This window comes from Meleagris gallopavo, chromosome 1 (genome assembly GCF_905368555.1).
Source record: "Meleagris gallopavo chromosome 1, MGAL_WU_HG_1.1, whole genome shotgun sequence".
Classification (NCBI taxonomy): domain Eukaryota; kingdom Metazoa; phylum Chordata; class Aves; order Galliformes; family Phasianidae; genus Meleagris; species Meleagris gallopavo.
The window spans coordinates 29,999,366-30,023,440 of NC_139404.1; the positions used below are offsets into that span (position 1 = coordinate 29,999,366).

The window sequence follows — 24,075 nt, forward strand, 5'->3', positions numbered from 1 at the left end:
TGGAAATTCCACAGCAGATGCAGCTTTGTGAACTTCAATTTCTAGATGTCAAGCGGAATCATTTAGCTGAAGGGTATCAGAGTACCAAGGTAATAAAAAAGTGTCTGCATTCCCCCCTCAAAAATAGCTGCATTTAGGAAGAATAAGAGGGGAACAAGCAGGCAGCCAGCAAAACCTCCAGTAGTTTTAAATCATGAACAGTATTTGACCTGTGCTTTTCAGCCAAATCACAGGCTTCTGTTGGGTTTAGCAGTTGAGCATCTGCACTCAGGGAATAACATGGGGACCATTAGCATAGAAAAGACCCTGTCTCTGTTTTCTCATTATCTCTGTTATCCTCAGAAGATTTACATTGTAGACAAAACATTAATGAAGAAAAAAGAGAGAGGACCCAATCTTTTGCTTTATCAACAACAGCAACAACTAACAGAGAAACAGATCTGCATATATCCTGGTTAAGAGGATAGTAAAAATTGAACATTGGTGCATGTAAAGCATCAATGTACAAGACTAATATAGAGACTTCGAAAGATGGGCAGAAGATAAGCCTCCAAATATAACTCCAGTTTCTGCTGAGGATTATATTTTTAATACTTCATGTTCAAAGGCAGAGGAGGAAATTTGGCAGTTCTAAAAGAAATCACCTTCCATTTGCTAAAGTTTGCTAAGTTTCATTAGCCCATCATCCAGACCTAGCATGGAGACAGGAGAATTACAGATGTTTCTTAAAACATAGATATGCACTCAAAAACATAACGTGCCAATGCTTAGCAAAACCAAGCCAGTAGGTATCCTCCTTAAGTAGAAACATCACCAGAATAGACTTTAAAGGTTCTTTCTCTCTCTCTCTTCAAAGCAGGTGGGGTCAATCTCTAGGAGAAGCAAGGACTGTCACCCTACTGACCTTACAGATGAAACACGACTATGGCTGAAAAATATTCATAAGGACCTAAAATATTACCTTCCCCTATAACTTCATTAGATAATCCACTGGCATTAGCTGAAAACCAGGCAGATGTATGGTTTTTGGCCATCTACATGATTGGAACTAAATCTTAGGAGTGACACAGATATGATTACCGTGGGCAAACCAAACGTAAAATAAATCACAACAGTGTGACCAGTGGGAAAAGTGAGTGAGGAAACAATAATGGCTGCATGAGGTGAAGAAAGCACAGAGATAGGTGAGATAAATGTGACAATCCCTTGTCTATGTATTATAACCAGCTGTCTTTGTTTCAAAAACATCCCATAATATTATTTGTAGTCTGTGGGTCAGACATAAAAACTAACTGGAACAGTACTGATCATTGATTCACAGTGATACAAGCCTTTCCTCCACCCTTACCCTTTCATTACTGACACCCCTTAAGAAATTACTAGTTAGCATTATTGTTACCACAATTCCTACTTTCTGTACACTCATCATCATTATACAGCTAACAATGGAGTTTTCTCCTTAAATCTTCCCCATATGTCAAGTCAATCTCCCCAGACCCTTAATTATTTTAATGCTGTTCTTGGAATTTCTTCCAATTTGCAACAGATTTGTGATTTAATTTGATTTGGAAAATGCGCAGAGTTGCCAGTATTCCAATGAGCTAACACTTCAGGTGTTGCTTAATGCTACCACAATGCTTTCTGGCAATTTATGCAGCAGCAATTATCAGACTTCAGTTTACTGAGAGAGGCTACTGAAAAATACGTAAATAAATAAATAAACACTGAACGTATTGACAGCACGTTAGGAAAAATGTTGTTGGAAAAATCTCTGAAACATATCAATGAATTAAATATGCGAGGGGGGGGGGGGGGGGGTGGAGGGAGCAGCTAGTGAGTTCCACCTGGATAAACCCAGTTAAAGCCCAGTAATTCCAACACATGCTGCACTATGTATAATCAATGGATATACAGATGGTATATAGACAAAAGATATACAGATGGTGTGTGTGTGTGTGCGTATATATATATATATATATCCAGGAGCTTGGCTAATATAATTTATACTGGAGTAATGAGAGAAAGTCACTCACCCTGTCCCAGGCTCGCGAGATGAACTCGTGATGGAGCAGATCTCCAGAGAGATCCTTCCCCACTGGCAGTCAGCTCTTAAATGGGTCTAGGAGAGGTGGAGCCAGGCTCCACCCCTTCCTGCAGCACAGGTGAATTGCCTTCACCTGTGCTCCCGTGGCTGACTCATTGCTCACCTCAGGTGATCAATCAAAGGTTCAGGCCGTGATTCAGCAGCCCCATACACACTGCTTTCAGAAGGTCTTGTCATTTAACATCTTACCCAGACCACATGTACAGGGAGTCATGGAAGATATGGTTTTACAATCTTCAGGTCTCTGCCCTGAAAACTACAGAGAGCCCTAATGCCTCTCTAGCTGGTACCACTGAGCATAAAGCATGGAGCAGCCCATATGGAGGCACTTCAGATGCTCCGCCTTCTCCACACCTCCCCATCCTCTGCTATGGGAGCTCCCACCCGTAGGTGAAGCCAAGAGCCCACAGCTGCACTACTTAATCATAGAGTCATGGAATTGGTCAGGTTGGAAAACACTTTTAAGATCATCACGTCCAACTGCAACCTACCCATACTACCCTGTCTCTAACAACCCTCCACTAAATCATGTCCCTGAGCACCGCATCCAAATGGTTTTTAAACACATCCAGGGATGGTGACTCAACCACCTCCCTGGGGAGCCTATTCCAGTGCTTAATAGCCCTTTCTGTAAATAAGTTTTTCCTGACATCCAACCTAAACTTACCCTGGTACAACTTTCACCAGAATCACTTTCCACACCGGTTGGGAAGTAGAAAAAAGAAGAGGATAGGTGCCCCATGAGACTGCATAGAAATGGAACCTTACAAATTGTCCTGGGCTTGGAAACCCATTACTTCTCTGGGCAACGGCATACATCTTTCTCTGCCTTACTGTGATGTAAGGAGGATGCTGCACTAATTCCCACAGGATTTTCTTTCTTCTGCTCCATTTTGATGGGTTACTTAGGTGAGTGGTCCCAAGACAGTTTGGTTTATTTAGGAAACTAACAACTTGTGTTGGGACTAAATATGATTAACCATCCCCTGCAGACTCTAAGAACTCCTTACTGTTAGAAACAAAGTGTGAAAAAGAGAGAGCCCTCATCTCTCATTTCCTAACTTCTCCCTTTTACAGTTAAAGAAAGAGAAATGGTGCAGGAAAGATTATGTTCCGAGTACTGCTACTCACTGTGGATTACACTGCAACACTGGAAGTGACAATTTCTGCACCCCTATGTCCAGAAGCAAAACTCTCTCTTTTTTTTTTTTTTTTCCAGCCAAGAAAACAGCTTGTGCATTTTCATAACCCCAGACAGAGTAAGGATGCCAGTATTACTATCCCAGAAAAATACTAAGGCATTTAAATTTAATCATACACACCAGTGATGGTGCCACACGCTGCTATGCACATAAACTATCCCAGCAGAGCACTGTGCCACTTTCTGCCTGCCTTCCCCAGTGCAATGCCATAACGCTTCAGGTCCTATGAAGCAAAGTGGATGGGGAATGAGACAATATGAAACCAAGGAAAGTGTGGTAGCCCAGGGCATATTTTTTATGCCTTTAATTTGCAGTTTGTGCACCATTTGGCATATTAGTGCAGCTTAGGACTCATCTCCCCTTCTCATAGCCATGATTGATTTCTGAACATAAAATCAGCCACGAACAAGAGACTTCTGTGTAAATACGGTTGTGACTAACTCAATCTAACCCTGCGAAACTTGTTTCCAAGATGAATACAAATAACAAAATCTGAAATTGATGTCTTCATTACATCCTTTGTTGTGAAAATCATAATGTAACTCAGATCTATTGTAAAACTTGCAATAAAGATGCCATGAAGAAAGAGACTGGAGATGCTTTGGGAACAGCAATATGCTGCCTAAATCAGTCCTTTGTGCACAGGGCTCTGACAGAGACAGATAACACAGATTTCTTTTCAAATGTCTCATGTAGGAGAGAAAACCTTAAATACCACTGATTTTACATCTCTCTTCCATTTCGATCAATGACTGATAAATTACATATGTAAGCATGTGTGCATCAGAACGGAACAATAAGGCACCACGTTAGTCTGCCAGCAAGCTGTGAGAACATCACTCACATCACAACCTGCCTCATCAAGGTTCAGCTCTATCTTTTCAATATCTTCCTGTGCTTCAGCAATCCTGTGCACACAATGACACATTAATTCTAAGCTAAAAATGTCTTCTTCCTACTTAATAACATTCCCAATAATGTGCAAGCAGACCTTAGGTCCAGCTTGCAGCAAGCCAGATATTTTATGCACAGCTACATTTACACAATTGGGTTTGATTACACAGTATTACAAGGAACAGTGTGATCTGAAATATATTTTAAAAATCAAACATTTAGTAGCACACAGAGGCACTTGTTGCTCTATTCTTGTTGTTCCTGAGCAGGATTAAAAATCTGTCTCCTTCAGCCAGCAAGTTAAAGCTGGAATTGTCAGTATGGCAAATAGAGACTTGCCAAAAACTTTAAATTCTGTGGAAGAGAGTTTAGTTGCAAACACTGGAAAATGTCAAAATGCTTTGGAGTTTCTGTACACAAGCACTGATACATTTGAACAGAACTATATATTTATGCAACCACATCAACTCAAATCTTCGAGCCTGGGCTCTTTGTAAATGCTTGTAGTATGCTTGTAGATCCCTAGGACATGCAGGACTGACTTTGCATATAAGAGACATCTGTGTGAGGTTTCTACAGCATAGTTCTCATGGGTAGCTGACATCAGGCATCCTTATACACCTTCCATAGCAGCTGATAGCTGATGATATCAAAGCTGACGCTTTCAGGTATTTCAAGAGAAAGGAGCAATGCAGATGTTACGTCCTACAATACCTTCTGCATGAATTACATAAAACAAAAGCTATCTGATGCTATGAACATAAAGATATCAGTGTTTGAATAGGTTTTAAAATTCTATTTCTTTTACATCTTTTCCACTTTTCATTTTTGCCAGATGTAAACATCAGTTTTGTACCAACATCAACTATCCAGTGCAGCTTCTACAGTAAACCTGACAAATAGAATAAAAAACCCAGAAAAATATTGTTAGGACAGTGCATAGTCTTAATTTCATAGATACACTAAGTTAAATAGGGCACTCTTCCAAAATTTTTGAAGAATATCTCCTTAATTTGCAAATCTGTCTTTTTGGTCTATTGTGATTGTTTTTCCCTTTACTGTTTGGCTATTCTGCCAGATAAAAAGGCTCGGTTTATGCCCTTAACTTCAGGAACTGCCACCAGCACGGCAAAATTGTGAAGCTTAACCAGAATAATCTTCAGGTGCCATGAGCTCACAGTGCACAGGGAGGTGTGCCGGACACAGACAATCTGGATCTGAAATCTAGAAGTGGCAAAGTTGCCACTTTCTGCAGTCATAAAATGCAGTATGAGACTGATGGACTTATAAGGAGCAAATGTGAATGATGCAGGTTGAGTCCTTACTATACTTTACTGCCTTGACTCTCTAAACAGAATCTGTTTGGAAAATGCTTTTCTTTCTCTAGTCTCAAGTTAACAGGATGCCAGTAAGGCTCGAGTTAAAAATAAAGACAAACAAGGGGAAAAAAAAGAATGAAGCATAATGAGATTTCCTAGTAAACTATTTGCTGCAAGAATAAACACTGCTTATGAAAAGTCAGTTATATCCAAACTGAAGCTATTAAACTGTTCATAGGACAGAAAAGTACTACCATTATCATCATAAACTCCTTCCCATTACCATTTTGCATGGATTTATTAACATGTAATGTCCTGTACTCATTGTTTTCATTAAATGGAGCTTTTGGTGGTCCTCATAACACAATAAATTTCTTCAGCAAAGACAACTTTAAACAATTTAGTAGGTTAAAACTTTTACAACTCTATGTCAAAACCACAGCAACACGCACTATTTGTCTTCACTTTACCTCAGATTTATATCTGGGCAAATGGGTGCATACAAAAGTCTCATACATCTGGAGCTTTAATAGGAGGCAAAAATCAGCAAAGGTATGCTGATGGGTGAAAAAATCATGGCAGCCTCACGTACAAATACAGACACTTGCCACTTGCCCCAGCATTTTAGTGTAAATGTTCTCAACACTATTTATGCAGACTAAAACAAGCACAGAATGCCATTTACTGATCAAAGCAAATGACTTGAAAAATCTCCTATATTTCACTCAATTTTTGAAACATAATTGACCTTTCACTTCTTGTTGTTTAATGAAAATGTCATGCAAGATTCTCACAACTCTATGTATGTCACTAACAGATGAACACCTCAACTGGAGTTGGAGCCAGTAAAAAATCAATTTATTTTGTGGCATACAGACTTAACTATCTTAGCCTGCCACTACTGGAAATATTGTCAATGGACATAGCATTCCTCATGGTTGCCTCTCAGTATCCAGAACCCACTATAATTTAACTCCAGAGAAACTCTAGTTTTCACATCACAGCAAGTGGCATTTCTCAGACGTAAGTTTCATCTAGCCTAGGGAGACTCAAGATTTGAAACCTTACAAACCTATTTCATCTACTACCTCACTTCCTTTTGCATTACCTTATTCTGCTTGATCATAGAAAGCGTGGAGGAGAAATCATTCATCTTGTCAGCCACCAGGCTGATTCCAATAGAAACTATTATTTAAAAATAAAAAGCCTACCCCCATTTGGAATGGAAAATATGCAATGGATTTCTAACAGGTTTTCCACACATTGGATTGTCTAGAGTTTTTGAACTGCACCGAACTTCATAACAACACATTTCAGCAAATAAGAGGAATATAGTGTTCAGAACATTGAGAAATACTTTTTCTATATTTACAGGCACCCAGTGCTCCTGTGAAGTTATTTACAATAGTTCACCACTTGTAGAGTTCAATTAGAATGGCGGAGAACCAAAGTAGAAAAAGTATCATGGCGATTTAGATAAAGGCAGTCCTAAAATAATCTCAAGATTCACACTCAGCAGGTAGTAAAGCAATAGTTTCAATCAGCTAAGAATGTGGAAAACGTGAGAGAGTTATGAGAAACACACTGGCTGCTGCAGGAAAGACCTGTTACAAGCAGCCCATAACTTGGTCATTCACAAACAGATTGGCACTGATGTGGAAGACAATTTTAAATGTTCAGTTTTCATTCCATAACCCTAAAATAACTCGCAGTAAAAGAAAACTAGAACAAGTGAAAGTCAGCATGAACGCAGCACTTCTGTTGGAGCTTCTGGTGTCAGCAGAACCTGAATGCAAGCTGCAGAGATGAGACAGAAAATCACATCCAGCAGCACGAAACTCACTGAGCTCTTGCCATCCAAACTCAAGGCATTTGGCTGGAGAACTGCTCAGGTCTCAGCAAATTTAAAAAACGAGGGAATGCCAATATCTAATATGTATCTAATCTAACATCTACACTTATCTCCATCGGAAGTCTGAAGAAGCATTATTTGTCTTCAAGTGGAGTTGTACTGGTATGCCACATGAAAACTGAGAACCCACGAGCACTACTTTTGGTCTCTTGTTTTTCATCCTCCTCTCTTCACCTTTCTATCAGCACCCAAGCTCATGCAGATGTGAGACAAACCTGACTTCTTTACAACTCCAGGCAAACACTGCAACACACAAAATCTGTAAGAAAGTAATAGCTTTACCACACCACATCCTTGTCATTATTTTATTTTGTTTAATGTTTCACGTAGATGTTTTGTAAACCTAACAAAGATTAACTTTAGAAGAAACGTATCAGTTTCTAAACGCTATCATCCTGCTATTTCATTTTGCAAGCATATCCCTCTCACCTGTACATGAATAGTCATCAATGCGGATATATCCTGTTTTGCAGATGCACATGAAGGATCCTGGTGTATTTACACACATGGTGTTCTCCCGACAGTAGTGCTGCCCCTCAGCACACTCATCGATATCTGTGAACAGGATAAAGAGGAAGATAACTCAATTTCTAGAGCGTTCTTTAAAATAGCTCCATACCCCACTCCAGAAAATAATGCGTTCCTTGAAAAGCAATGCATTTTGGAAAGTTTTTTGCTTTCCACTTTTAAACAACTCCTTGAAGTGTTCAAACAACAGGAGCAGCATGAGCTTTCTGTGAACAGCTGTTAGTGGAGTTACAAAGGAGATTACAGTGGCTTGGATCTTTCTTGAGTCCTTTTGAAGTGCTTATGCTGCTATTTCTATGGTTTAAAGAAGAACAGAAAGAATAACTGGAGGCCTGAAACAGGAGAACAACTGCCTCAGCACTGCAGTGGCATCCATCACTGTATTCGTGTAGACACTGCAGGCACCAGTATAGAAACACACTACTATGTATATCATGTTCCTTGGAGCTAATAGGCACTGCTGTTTGGAAAGGACCTGTAAGGAACACGGTAAGTTCTGAAAAGACACCAGAGCTTATTAGAAGTTTATCTTAGAGCTATGAAGTAGGCAATTGGTAACTTTATATATTTTACATATTTTCTTAAATACTAATGTGAGTGTGTGAATACTCAGATACACAGATATACATACACACACCATACCTGAAAAGAACATGTGAGAACACGGGCTCTTGAGGGAAAAAAATGCAACTTGATAAAAATACCTGTCGTAATGGAATACCTGCAGCAGCATTTAGGTATAGAGGAAACTCCAGACATCAGTCACTGTAGGTATGGAAGTCAAAACGTAATTGGTTTGGATACTCACTTTGGCTGCAAAATTAGTCCTATTTATGGTGCTACGCTACACTTCCATGGTGAGACTGAGAAAGAACCAAAATTAACAAAGCAGCTTTTCACACTATTTTTATGCAGCAAAGAATAAAAGCAATATTAATTTGGAAGCGATTAGTAGCATGCTGTTCCCATAATAGCAATGATAAAGACAGCATTATTAACATGCTCTGTAAATCTAGTTAAATTGTCTTGCAGTGTGCCACTGAATCTTGCTAGAAAAGTATGTCACAAATCAAAGGGGTGGATTGTTGGCCATGTTTTTTTCCTGCTCATCAGTTTTAATATGTTCCCTGTTTTCAATGCTGTTTACAGCTTTCAGATTTGAAAATAAAATCTCCAGATGGGGAACAGAGTGATGTTCCAGAGTTTGATGATAGTTCAAAGCAATAGGTTGGATATATAAATTCAAATCAGAGTTGACTTCCTAAATGTCAACAATATTAACTTCTGTACTTTTTTCCTGTTTAGGTCATATGCTTTCCTTCCAAATCTTCCTCCTGTTCCCAGCCTTTTAAAATCAGTGGGTACTGTCTCAATGTACTCATTGACTGTTTCTCCCTTTACATTTCCACAAGAAAATTTGCTTTTCAGTACAAAACAGTGTGACACATTGACTACAAGTGATCCTGTAATCATTTTTCTGTTTCATTCAGCTTTGAAGAACGCTTTCCCAGCATAGAAGGTCCCGGTTTCTCTGCCCAGAGCAAATGTCCTGGGGACTTTGCTGGAGAAGCTGGCAACATATCACTAAAAATCATGAAGTTGACAATTGTAAGTGCTCAGCGGGGTGAACCCAAGCTATTTTTTCACAAATTTAGTTCCCAAGAGATTCACAGCCAATAAACTTCAGCTGTTTTCCTTTCTTCCCGTGTAAGCTCTGCAGGCACAGAAGAATCATGTACATATGGGCACTGGTTTGGAAAAGCACTTGTCATTTTCACATACATACATAAATACAAAAATAAATGTGCACTTACAGTGAGTACAGTGAGCATAATGAGGCAATGCATTTTGTGCAAATCACCAAAGAAAGTGAAAAAAAGTGAAGCTATCAAAATAGCAGGAGCTGTTTTGCACAGAAAGTGGGAAGTGGCCCAAACTGCTGAAATAGATACAGGTGTTCTGCAGAAATGTAGACGTGGGGTTCACAAAAGCAGTCAGAAGCTACTGCACATGCCTCAGCAACTCCCACAAATGATGCAGCAAGTGGCTTTCACTTTCCTAGTTCACAACTCCATATTAAATTAATGGTGTTGATTTATATTTAAGTAACAACATCAGTCTTCGAGTAATTAGAGGCCTTATGTTCTTTGATTCAACAGACTGCCTATGAGCCAGCTTTGACACCAGTGGAAAATTCTACTTAAAGATCCAAAGCCTCAAAAACATTAAATAGGACTTTCTGTGAACTGCATTAATAATTGCTTTGCTGGGTAAAAAGCCACAGGAGACCAAAAATGCTAATGATTCAAACCTCCTAGTTTGGAAGTGTTCTAAATAAAAGCTTTCATTTTGCCAACATACCACGTATTGAGGTTTTGCAAAATGTTTTATTTATAGTTGGATTTATTTCAAAGCCTTGCTTATTCACTTGTTATAACAACAACAACAAAATGATCAGGTTGACTTTGGATTGAAGTGCTTCATTCAAACCAAGCTGATTTACTTTTCAAACTGATTTTTAAAACTCACCAGAAAACAAAACACTTTCCCTGCCAGCTCTCTATAGTGCCTATAGAAAATAGGAGTATTACTGCTACTACTTCTTTATTATCTTACACTGGCACTAAAAAAAACACCCTAAGCAAGTGTTAAAACTCCATTGTTCCACATCATGGACACACATCTGATAAGAGGTTGCTTCTATGAATAGTTTGCAAGTTACCCTAAATTACACTGCCAGCGGACACAAAAGATAATTAATATAAAAAGAAAAAAGCAGTGATCAAATGGCTTGCTGCAAAACAATCAAAAAACAAACAAACAACAAAAACATGCAATTCCATTCCCCCTTTAGAACTTTATATGCTACCTTTGCATATATTTGGTTAAGGTAGATAGACTGAAGAAGATTGAACTGGGGGGGAGAAAGAGTCCAGTACCTGCTCTTTTAAGACCTCCAGAATAGAAGCCTTTTCGTCCTGCTTACTGGTTGAAACACCAGTTTAGCTTTTTATTCACCTTGAGACACAAATGCACTAATACAACAGAAACCTGATGTATTTCTGTATCTATAAAAGCCTACAACATTTATCTTAATTTACCTTGCCAAAAGCTTTGTTAGGATATGAATGCCCATTAGTGTCTACTGCTTAGCCAATAAGATCTTTAAGTCCATCACTTCAATAGGATGAATGCACCACACAATGCTTCTAAAAACCCAACAATAAAGGCTTGTGTGTCTTCGGTCTGTGATGTGATGCTGAGCCACCAGCTGGGATGTACTGACAACAACATAGCCATGGAGATTGTCAACCTGCTCTGTTGCAAGTGGAGTAGGTGAAAGAGGAGTATGTGGGAAAATTGGTGAGTGCAGACATATTTGAAATCTGTACTTCAATTATTTATTTATAGCTGCAAAAATTTCAAAACCAAAGAAAAGTTGTTTTTTTTTCTTCTTTACCCCAAGCAGTCACAAAACTTATACAAAATACACAATCCAGGAAAATTTTCCCTACCCTCCCTTACTCCTGTACCCAATAAGTTTGCTTCCCTAAAATGAAAATCCCAGTCATGTTTAACAATCCCATTAATAACAAGAGAATTTGATCTGTAATCTATAAATCATTGCTGACCAAAGCCAACAAACAAAGATTCTCCTTAGACCTCACTATCCATCATTACCCTTATCTACCCAAAAGTCTGCCAGAACAAATGAGAGCGGTACTAAATCAGTAAATCTGTGCTGGAAAACGAAGAGAGAAATCTGCTTCCAGAATTGAGGATCCTTCATAGATAGTGTCTTGCCTCCAGCCATTTCCTTTAAATTCACTGGTTATCTAGCACAAAGGATCTCCTTGGTCACACTTACAGAGGCATATGGTTGGCAGGGAGAAGCTCTTGCAGGATTTTTGCAACAGATAGTATTAAGTACATGGGAGGAGAGCAAACAGGAGCATTATGAGTTGTATTTATAAAAATGTGTTTCCTAAGAGCATCAAAAAGTACACTGAACATGAGAGCAGAGTAGATTAGACCTTCAGTTAAAATTTAAAAACAGAAAAACTTTTCCTGTTATAAAAGGCTCCATCTTGATAGCCCATAAAATGGGAAGCTCCACATTTACCTGTAGAGCAGGGCAAAGATTTTCCACCTTCCTCACACAAATTCATCAGCAAACCTCCATGCTGACCTGAAGGCTACACTGTTAAGAGCAAGGGCGTCATTTGCTCACCTTTCCTGTGAGACTGGGACACCTCTGCTGAGAATTCCAAGGATGGATGCCAGTAAGGATGGATGCCAGTAATGACAGTCACTGCAAACAGACTTCAGACTATTATTTTTATCACTACTCTCATAGAAATAGAATCTGCTCCCTGACCTAGGAAAAGGGCATCAGAAGATCAGTAGATGTCAGTCACCCAGTAAGAAGACAAAAAAGGAGTATGAGCAGTGAGCAACCAATAGCAACGACTGCCAGAGAAAATGCAGGATCAAAATCAACACAACCTCTCCTGCACAAAAAAGCAAAAGTTGTCATTTTCCTTTCTCTTTGTCTTCCTTCCACTGACAACAGTCCTTTTCCCAGCTTCTCTGGCATCTTTCACCTGTCTGAGTAACTTCTGTCCTGTCTCAATCTTTGCTTGTGTTCTCTCTCCTCCTGTTTTCAGCCCATCCCTCCTTAGCTTCTCCTTAAAAGAGACAGAATAGGCTTCCCTAACTTTAAAGCAAGTTCCCATCAGCTCGCTCACCTGTAAAAGTACTTGTTTTCTTCTTTTTACCACCAAACATACCAACTCATTCTCACACTCTTTCAACTTGTTCAAGTTTAAAACTCCCCACTCCATTGCTCTCATTAAAATGTTCTTACTAGGGTGTCTCCCAGTTCCCCAACTTCCAGTACTTCCAGACTCCTATTCTCTCCAGGTTCCCTTCATTTTCAGTAAAAATCACCATATCTTGCATGCTTTGTTTTTCACACTATTCTCTTCCTGTATATACCATTTCTCACCTGCAGTCTAAGCAAACAAAACACCTCAGGGCTTTGGCAAAGCCTTTGCTGCTTCTCCTCCCACCATTCTTCTTAGACTCTCCATCATCAGGCGAACCTAAGCTTTAACTACCACTCTTTCTATAGTGAGTCACAAATCTATTGCTGCTCTTTTGTTTTGCTTTGCTCTACCATATCCACCACAGCAGAGTTTCCATTTGTCATATTCCACTTCAGTCAAATTTGTGTATTTTCTCACAATCTTCCACGTTATTTATCCCATCTGACTGCACTGACGTAGCTGTCATCACTCAGACCTTGTAGATAATCTTTGAGTCTTTCTTCCACTCAAATACACAGCCTTGTACCAAACCAGTTTAACGTTACCAACATATAGTAAAAGCCTAGCAAAATTACTCAGCGATTATGTATATGCTTTCTGACTTCGCTGGCTTTCTTTTTTTGTTGCTTATTTCTTCATTTTTAGACTTACTTTTCTACAGTTCCTTCAAAAGAGGGAAGAACGAGGACCTGAGTCACAATACAACTACTCTTGTGAATCAACTGCAAAAAACATACCATACGTATTCAGTATATTTGTATATACTTCATGTATATTAAGTATACATGAAGAAAGAAACAAAAAAGAAAAAACACCTTCCACCATCCACACTGCGCTGCATTCAGCAAAGAACCTGGCCCACTGTCTCACTGTAATGATGTATAGAGAGGGTAAGAGCTTAACATTTGAGGAAATGGGCAGCTACTTGTGTCTATTGATTTTTATTGAATTATTAATGGATCTTAAGAGAAACCGAGTGAGTTGGATTATAAGCGTTAGCACTCTTGTAATTGAACTAATAAGAGGTTGTTTTAGCTTGACTAGACCGCTAAAGCATCAATTAGACTAAAAATAAATTCTAAGTATTAGATTCTCATATAAAGTGTGCTCTTTTCTTACCCTCACTTAAACTGCATACTTAACATACATACATCCACACGTGGTACACATCTTAGTGGTCTTCCCTTCACATTATTTTAAATCTCTGATCCTTGCTGAAGTCCATGATTTTTCTGCCCGACTCCTGCAGCTTGAGAGCAGGCTATTAGAATTGAAAATATGCTTAAAATAAAGTCAAAGTCACTCAAGGTCTGCAGTCCTTGACAGAAGCTTTAGGTAGCTTTGAAAGGATACAATACAACATTACTGCATTTCAGAAATATGATTTTCAACAGTACAAAGGCTTGTTTTTATTTCACTTTGCCCCAGTTTTTGAAAGAGAAGACAGACTGTTGAGAAAAAACTGTCCTTGTTAAACATGCAGTAGCAGATAGTGCTCAACAGCTTCCAGTGCAAGCCAGACTCTTGCAAGATAATGCAATCTTCGTTTCAGCCTCATGAAAACATTGCTGGACTCCACAGACATTATGCATTTTAAAAATATATATCACAGGAAATTTTTGAAAACAAATATTGTCTGCTATCATGTAATGTTTTACTTGGCAAACTGTATCTACTTACTATTTAATTTCTTATAATTAATTCATATGGTAGTGTATACATGATAAAACAAGTAATTATATATAGCTATCTGTCAGACATGAAAGCAACCCGGAGGCTCTCCTTAGGCACCAAATAACTAGTCTGATGTAGCTGCACACTGAGAATAAAAATGATGTTGCATATGATTAATTAGTGAATTCCAGAAATCAGAACAAGTTACTGAAATTACAGCTCATGATCCATTTCCCTTCAGCAGTACAGTGTGTTTGATATAGGTCTATTAATTTCAACTGCTAAACAAATCATTTTTCTTTCTAAAAATATGACAGCATCTCATCATTTTCAACTGTGAATTTCAAGAATTCTCTTAATACTTTTGTTTTCCACTATTTTGAAAAAGAATGAAGAGTGGTAATATGTTTATGAATAAACTACTGGTATATATCAGACTGTACCACATGCGTATTTTAAAACTCATCATCAGAAGAAAGACATATGTATGTAGGGTAGTAGCTATGGTAAGGGACTGTGTCGGTGGGTTAAACTGCATTTGATGTTTGGGCAGGATGTAAAGCATGTAGCATATTCCCACAAGCTATTCAGTAAAATACTGTCTGTTCTACAAAAATAAATGTCAGTATCACAACTCATCTCTCAAACGATGCCCAACTAGCTGGAGTATCATAACAGATATAATCTCTGCGGCTGTTATTGCTCTGCATGGTTTATAAAAGTCTGTATTTTAAATTCACTCTGGTTTAATGCCTAGCATCTCTGTACATTTGTTACAGCTCTTAGGGATCCAGCCTCTACATATCATAAGATGTATTGCACGTATAGACTGAGGTCAGGAAAGTTACGTATGGATTTTGGTACTCTTGAGCACAGTGGAAGCATTTAACTCTTTCAGTAGACATCTCCCAGCTACAAATGAAAACTGGAGATAAAGGTAAACAAGAACAACATTAAAGATTCACTTTCTTTTCTCTTTTGTTCAGATTGCAAATTTAAACACTTCTTATGAAGATGTTCGCCTTAATTTCTCTTTACAAAAAAATACAACCTACGTTTTTATTGCAAGGGGAAAATGGTTATCCTCAGTAAGAGAAAATCTCTCCTTACCAAGTACTGGAGTTGTATGAGTTTATAAGAGATTCTACAAAAATCCCTTTGAAAGATGTTTCAGGTGTTTTTTTTTTCTTAGTAACACCACTGTCACTCTTGGCTATGGGCGGATGATAGAATCAGACTGAATATCCTTCCCATAGAAGTAATTAAAATCAAATATCACTGAATCACCTCCTGTGAACTGTAAATGTACAAACTTCGCTATTGGTATAGGTAGTGGGACTACCTGTACACAAGTAAATACTGTGCTTTATGCACCAGTGTCAGGTATATTTCCAGTATGTCTTAAGTTAGGAATGTTTTATCGTCTTCCTGAATAAAAGCCATGGCAGATAAGCCACACTGACACATCAGAATTGGCCTGAAAATTCTTCACATGTAGATTTCTCAGTTACATAATGATGGAAATAAGTTGGCATCTTCTGCCTTTGCTAAGAAAAAAATATTAATAATTGATAATACATTAACTGCTTAATATGAATATTTTATGTTTAATATAAATACTTTAATTGCTTTTTAATAGAGATTTGAGAGGAACGTTCTGCCTCCCTGGAATGGAAATATTTCTATCTACTTTATTAGCTTTTCATCCCAATCCAAAATGATTCAAATACTACCAGTTAATGCAGATGAGAAACTATTTTTTTAACACATTGTGATACTATTGTCACAGCTCACTTGCAAAAAAAAAAAAAAAAAAAAAAGAATTTAGGTTAGAAGAGAGAAGCTCAGTAAGTTTCTCATCTTAGCAAAACAGTACTACAGAGCTCTTAAGTAGGACTCTCACCAAAAGAATATTGTGCATACTGTAAAGACAGCAAAGCCAACAAATAGCACAGCATTGATTATTCACAAGATTTAAAGTAATATATTTAAATACTCAGGGCTTTATCTGCATTTCAGATGTCTTCATCTGATTTACTTATATTCTTTTCATTATTACACTCCCATTGATTACTGCAGTTGGCCAGTATGATTGAATATATATCCTACTGCAATCTGATGAGGACATCCTGATGAGGTCCAACCAAGTGTTGTTTCTAACCTACTTTGGACACCTACTCTGGAAAGAGATGGTTCATCCTCTAAGACTCCGTACTTCCTTCAGCCAAGGATTATTCAAATCAAGGCAGCTTATTCAAATGCAGATCTCTACACTGAAGACTCTTGAGTCTCCCCTCGAGAGAAAATTATCAGTAAAACTGATAAAATTCTCAAATGTAGACAAAGTCACTCAGTCTATGGTATTATCTCGGCTGTGTTCTTGAAATTGGGACAAACATGGCAACAGAAAAGAAACTAGGAGAGTTATTGAAGAAAAAGTGTAAGTTAGATTAAAAATGGAAAAATGGCTTCAAAAAAAGTATATTTGATAATATTAAATGCTTCCACAAATTGTTTGGATAAGTTAGCTATGTCACGTACTCTGCAAGCACTACAACTAAATTCCCACATATCGGAAGATGAATGTTGTGATCCTCACAACCATAACTTAGATCTGGGACTGTGGCCCACCACCAGTCACTCATTCCTCCCCATCAGGATAAGGGAGAGAATCAGAAGAGCAAAAGCAAGTGGAAAAAGACCAAAACAAAAAACAAAACAAACAAACAAACAAACAAACAAATGGATTAAGGTAAAGACAGTTTAAGTAGTGAAGGGAAAAGAAAAAAGAAAAAAAAATGCAAATGCAATAACTCACCACTTCCCATAAGTAGACTGATGCACAGTCAGTCTCCAAGCAACAGCTGCCTTAGCTTCTATTGCTGAGCATGAAGTTATATTTCATGGAATATCCATCTGACCAGCTGGGGTCAGCTCTCATAGTTGAATCCCCTCCCTTGCCTTTGCCCACCTCAGCGTACTCACTGCTAGGGAAGTGAGAAATAGAGAAGGCCTTGACACCACACAAGCACTGATCAACAACAGCCAAAATGCTGGTGTGTTATCAGTAGTGTTTTAGTAAAAATCTAAAAGAGCACCTAGTGCTCACAAAAGACCACTGCATTCTCTCATTTTCTTGCTTGATCTTACCAACCTCCTTCTTTAATCAGCAGTTCTTAGAAATGCTCCTGAAGTGAAATCAGATTTTGCCCAGAAATTGTTGAGCACTATTTTTAACTCCAAAACTCCAATTTCAAACAATCCTTCAGATCACAGTCTCCAAAAGGCACAAAGAAAGACACCTCCCCTTTTGAGAAATGATACCGTGTGTGTAAACTGTTTAAGTTCAAGGATGTAAGAAGAACACTTACAGCTGCCACAAGCTGATTATTTGCAAACCACTTTATTTCAGCTGATGTCTAATCCTGCTGCCTGAGTAAATTTTACTTTTTCAGATGCACCAATATATCCTGGCACCTAAGAGTCACAAATGTTATCCTTAAAATTTCTTCAGTGTAGCTCCACCACCACCAGTTAGTGGGCACTCAACACTATCTCAAATGTATCATGGAGGGTGATTGCCAGTTTGAGAGGACTGCCAAGAATTCTATATTCAAAAGCACCTACATATCATAATCCATACCCAACCTATCCATAAGGTATCCCAAACCACACAACAACCTCGGGCAGAAAGTAGATTTCATAGTACTTGGAATAAGGCTTAGAGCATGTAACTGAGGAAATCCCAACTCTTAGAAGTATTGCTTATAACAGTCCTCAAAGGAAAGTTAAATGTGACATAAATATTAATAAATATTATTATTATAAAACATAAAGGCATCTATCATAACAGTATCTAAAGACATCACATAGTTTTGGAAAAGCATCCATTACTTCCAGGACAGAAGTGAAACACTCACATCATTCAAAGGAAATTCGTGCAGCTTTTCAACACCAATACTGAAGCCAGCTTTAAATATTTTTATTTTTGCTCTACCTTAAGGAGAAGTTCTACCAATGGGAACATTATTATTTCTGTTTATTCTCTGAATTGTAACAGTACTTAGGCATGAATCAAGACTGGTGAAGTCTGGTTCTAATGCAGAATAAATGACATCCAATTTTGCAGTATACTTTAAGTTTGTTAAGTGAGAACATAGAAACAGCTATCATAGTCATGGGCTCTAGCCATTACAAAATGTTGTCTCTGAAAAGTTTTGTATTAATTTGTCATTTTACACTTGGCGTTTGCTAGTAATTAAAGTCACAATGCCATTTGCAAGAAGAGTTTGTGCTGAGAAAGGGAGTTGAGGGCAATATGAACCATTTAGGATGAGGGACAGGACTCTGAAAAAACTTGGCATTGCACTATTGTTACTATGCCCTTTATTGTTACATTTTTTAATATTAAGATTGAGCGTCTTTCCAGAAATTACCAACTCAGTGTCCAAAGTGTCCAGTTGGGCTTGAAAAAGGGATGCATGCCTCTGAACAAACACAGCTATTATAGTCTCATTGGTTCCCTGCCTCTCCACTTTCACAAAAGCAATTCTAAGGTTCCACCTTAACCTTATTCCCCCTGTTGCCAGCATACAACATCTACACTCAGCCAAGGCCAACTGTTGACCCATGTGTAAGAGGTGCACAGTTCCAGTGTATGCTGCCACTATGGCACTCAGTGGGCAGCACAGCCCTAACTTCAGTCTAGGCTAAGAGAATCCCACCTGGCAGGTTCTAAACCATATATGTTTTTAGGATGTCATTTTCTGTATCTGTACATAATATTACAATGATTGATTTTGGAAACAATGTCATATGCCCAAGTAGAAGCATACGAGCTAAGAAATCTTCTCAAAAATTTGTCATGCTGAATTCACACCATAATTTACAAACTGCTAAATCCATTTATAATATGGATGCACTGATCTTGCCTATGACAATCAACTGTGTCCTCATCTAAACATTTCACCAACAGTGATGATCAAGAAGCTTTCTATTTTTCACTTGTTACATGCCTGGCAAGTTCTTCTCATAGCAACAGACTCTAATTTGAGTGATGTGGAGATCACTAAGAGCATAAATTATTTCTCTGCTTTTCAGTCAGCAGAGAAAGAATGTAGCTGCAGAAAAAAAAAAAGAAAAAAAAAAAAACCTTCTTTAAGCACCTGATTTCACTGTGATTCCATGGCTTCAGTGCCCCCCTCAAAATGGAAGTGGCTGATGAGTTCCCTGAAGTGCAGATCTGCAACCTTAGCGTCTGTGTAAGTCCCCAAGGAGTGTGTGACAAAAATGACTGGTGCTTCAGCAAAGAACAAGCTATATAGCTGGTCCTGGTGTCAGATACCTGCTGAAATAAACCTGGAAGGTTTATTTCTGCATGATTTTTAGTTCTACTTCTTACAGCAAGTTTCTAACAAATGGCTTACCATATACATTAAGCAGAAATGTATGCTCCTTTTATGAAAACAGACATGAATTCTCAAATCTAACTTTACAGAGAAGTGTTAATGCAGCTACTAATTCAAGCTGCAGGAATTAACTTTTGAAGAATTCAGCTGAAGAAACTTCTTAAAAGGCCCTAGTCCATCCCATTTACTTGTCTGTCACCAGAGAATAGTGCTGGTATTAGGTGGGACTATGGAGGACTGTAGACTCTACTCCGAGACACTTAATTTTCAGCTCAGCTGGCTAAATCTGGACCGAATCGCTCATTAGCCAAAGGCCATGCTGATGATAGCACTTAAACTTTAGTGTAAGAATGGCTTGATGGCAGACTAGTCTTGTGTCTTTGATACTAATTGTAGGGGCTTGCAGAATCAGGGTTTTCACGAGAAAGAGTAACAGCAAAAAAAAGAAGACTGGCTTTCAGTGCTGCAGGGGGGATGTTTTGTTTCACAGGATTACAGGATAAGAATGAAAAGATACAAATTTTAGAAACACCTCTTCTGATTAAGTAACTGGTTGTTCCCTGATATCAGAAGAGCCTCTAAAATTATAAATCATCATTCAGTATGACTGACTAGTATCTAAATAACACTAGTATCTAGCCTATTCTGTTTACTTACTGGGAAGGAAGAATGGGAGAGTGGTGAAAAAAGTACAGAAATGCCATCCAGATGGTTGACTTTTAGGTTGATTGAATACCTGAATACCACGAAAATAAAGGAAAACTTTCCTATGGAAATGTGTTTCTACTTCCAGACTTCAACCATAGCAACTTGCAACATCTACACCAATGAGAATTTTTTTAAAAAGAATTAATTGGAGAGATAATTATTTTAGCTGATTAATAAGCTGCCTAACTCACATTTAATAGGCCCATCACTCTGACAACTCATGAATCAATACGGTCTTCGCACAGCAAGTTACACAGTGGAGCTGAGCATCTTTGCAAGGTATTACCTTCACAGTAGGCATTGTCCTCTCGAAGGGCCCTGAAGCCATCTCGGCAGCTACAGACAGCTCTGTCATCTAGGTTTCGGCAGACAGAATGCTCCATGCAGTTATGTCCTTCAGTGCAAAAGTCATGGCCTGTACAGAAACAAATATGATTGAGGATTTAAAAGGAATCCAGGATTATAAACCGCCCCTGTCAAAGACAGTGCTATCTTTTTCCAGTAAAGTGAAAGAATACTTTTCTATTGCTCATGAGATGCAGAAAAAGAAATTGTATCAAGTGTGCAGCGATGAAAGGAGAAGTACAAGCCATAGGAACAGACCATCTCTAGGTCTTCGCTTCAATTTCAGATTATGCCATTGATCTGAAGGCAGCTGGGTAGGTGGCTTGCTTAAATCTGCTTACTGTCTCCTTGTTGTTAAGTACTTTTACAGGACATTTCATAACAATGCATTCTTCTTCCTTTAGGTTTTTTGCTTGTTTGTTTGTTTTTACCAAACTTTTATAAAAGAGCTCAGTAACTTAGACATTCAGTAGCTCATTTACTAATGGTATTACTTTTTTTTTCCCCTAGCACTTACACTCCCAAGTGTTTTTGCAATCTTTCCCCATTTAACTAAAAGTCTTTGATTAACATTGACTCGTTTTGCTTTTCTCTTCTCTTTATCTTTTTCTTTCAAGCTCCATTGACTGAAAACACTTCCCAGATTGCCTCTGCTACTCCATTTCAGAGAAATTTATATTTAAACATCTTACCTTTTGGCCTTCCTTATTTTCTTCTACTCCTAATTTTCCATTTCAATATTTCTTAAGTGTGTTTTCTATGGCAACTTAATTACAAATTTTTAAGATTCTTAAGTTCTTTTCCAGGCTAAAAGATTTAGAATTAGCCCTTTAACTCAGTGGGTTATTGTTTCTCTTGTTGTTTTTTAATATCTTATGTTTGCTCTCACTGAAATCTAATAAATAAATCAGCCTTTATTATTCTAAATCCAAGCTGTTTGCAGTAACTGACTTGAAGATTCCAAACTTCCACATCTATCTATTAAGATGTAATGTTTGTCTCCATTATTTTCACCGCAATCTTATTTGTTTAACATTTTCCTCTGTAGCTGAAACATCAGAATTGGTCAATCAGCAGTACTTCAATGATCTTTGCCAATGACTCTCTCCTTGTTTCAAAATCTCACATGGGAGAACTGAGGAACTGTGGGTCAGGCTTGGAGCGCCAGATTGGTGTAATAGCAGCAACTCCAGAATGTAAGCAAGCTAGAATTATGTTGCAACATTGGCCTCTTATGAAAAAACAAACAAGTATTTGCTGGTGGTGCAGAATATTACTGTTAACACTCCACTGGTCTTCTGCTTCAAATTTTGATACAAAACAGCTTCTATACCTAAATTTTGTGAGCATGTTGTCATCAGAAAAATCTGGGAAGCAAACCCTCTACTCCAATGCGATGTTAGAAAGCCAGCATTTCTTTATTTTCACAATATGTACTAGGCAACTTGACAAATCAGTTGTGCCCTCTCAGAGTTCAGGTTCTACATTTAAACAGTTAAGATATATACATATGCAATACATTGGCATACATATTCATTCTCTTCCAAGATCTCATTACTTTATGCTAATGTTCCTCTTGGTATGCATACTGGGGGCCTATGATGGTCTTAGGCCACCTACATCCTCCTCCTTATTTCATCTTCCTCTTCATCACAGTGCCCTTTGGCCGACCTTCTGCTGCTTTTCCCTCAATTTGGCGAATATCCATTGTTTGTTACCCTGTGCATTACAGCTCAAGACAATTTATATGAAACTCAAGAAAAAGTCCTTGCATTTGGTGGATGCAAAGATAAAAGTAGTAGACTTCAAAGATTCTGTGAAGCTGGACCACTCAGAAATAGAAGACTGTTCCCATAATAAGCAAAAGATAAACTGGAAAGTTTTTGAGCTTAGCACACATGAATTGCTTTTTGCTAAACTAATATATTGGTCCATAAACTAATATATTGATCTCTATTGCTAAACCATCCTATATCAATGTTAAACAGGCAAAGGGCAGACTCTGCTTGAATGTCAGTTCATATGCATGTTTTGAGTTTGAGCAGATCATAAGCAATGTGAAGCAATAGAAATCAAGCTGAAAAGGAAAAAAGAAAGAAGAGTCCATAAAGGCAAAAGGTTTTAGTACTTAAACTCAGTGATGTGGTCATGATACAAACATCACAGAACTACTAGTGTAGTGGAGTCTGATGATTACAGTTCTTTCTTTTCTGCTATGGATAAAGAAAAAAGTTTGGCTAATTTTACTTGCATGATATAATTTACCATAACTACCACAATGCTGTTATCTAACATAGCATTTACGTTAGAAGCAAAAAGTTCAGTAGTTCTACATGCATTACAGGTTTTTCAATATTCACTGATGACAGCAAAAATGTGTGTCAAGAGCAACCTCTTCCCGAGGTGACATTTGCTCTTTGCCCTTTTGTTGTCTTCCTCATTGAAGTCTGAGTTAATAACAAAGCAACAGTCATATTTTTTTTATTTCCTGGTCCAGATTTCTTTGTATCAGACTGGCATTTCACAACTAAGAATGTAGGTGTTATTCAGGAAGTGGATGATAGGATTGGGTTTTTTTGTTGTTATTTCATGAATATTCTTAACATTCTTGTCTCAGCTGTCTTAATGATGCCGTTTAAAGAATGCCTCTTGTTTAAAGAACAAAATGCATGTTCCATGAGGGGCCATGATAGCATGGTTCAGGTAGGACTGAAAATGATCAGAAAGCACTAATCTGACATATATTGAACCTTTCTAGCTCTGGTAGGCACTACAAACACAGAATTATTTTCCCTAAGCCGCACAAGATTTTATAGAAAATTATCATGAAAAAAATTCTTTTTGACTGTGATAGTCTTCAAGAGCTATCAACTTTTCTTAAGCTCTTTTCTTCTACTTTCTTCTTATCTCTCTACTTGATGTCATTAATCATATCCTTCGTGGTTCTGCTGAGCAGCACCAAAACAAGTCTAGCTACATTTTTCTTTCCACTGAAGTGTATCTAAAATCAGCCCAAGAGTCTAATATCTTCTTTCATGCCAGGTACCAATTTATCATTATTTAACTTTAGGAAAAACAGACATAGCCACTTGAAGTTGCAAATGATTCTATCTTTGAAGACACTGATATTACCACAGATCAAAAGACTGGGC

At 37.9% G+C, this 24,075-nt stretch overlaps 1 protein-coding gene across 3 annotated transcripts in view; it reads right to left on the minus strand.

Moving 5' to 3' along the window:
• NELL2 (neural EGFL like 2) overlaps nucleotides 1-24,075 on the minus strand; it is a 145,240-nt gene that overhangs the window by 54,446 nt on the left and 66,719 nt on the right. For 2 of the 3 annotated variants that reach the window (XM_085219879.1, XM_085219870.1), the window contains 2 exons: nucleotides 20,865-20,993; nucleotides 7,861-7,986 (listed from right to left, as the gene is read on the minus strand). In XM_085219879.1, the coding sequence (XP_085076005.1) occupies nucleotides 7,861-7,986; nucleotides 20,865-20,993 (255 nt within the window). The remainder of the gene's footprint in view (nucleotides 1-7,860; nucleotides 7,987-20,864; nucleotides 20,994-24,075) is intronic. The other variant, XM_085219875.1, reaches the window with a different exon arrangement.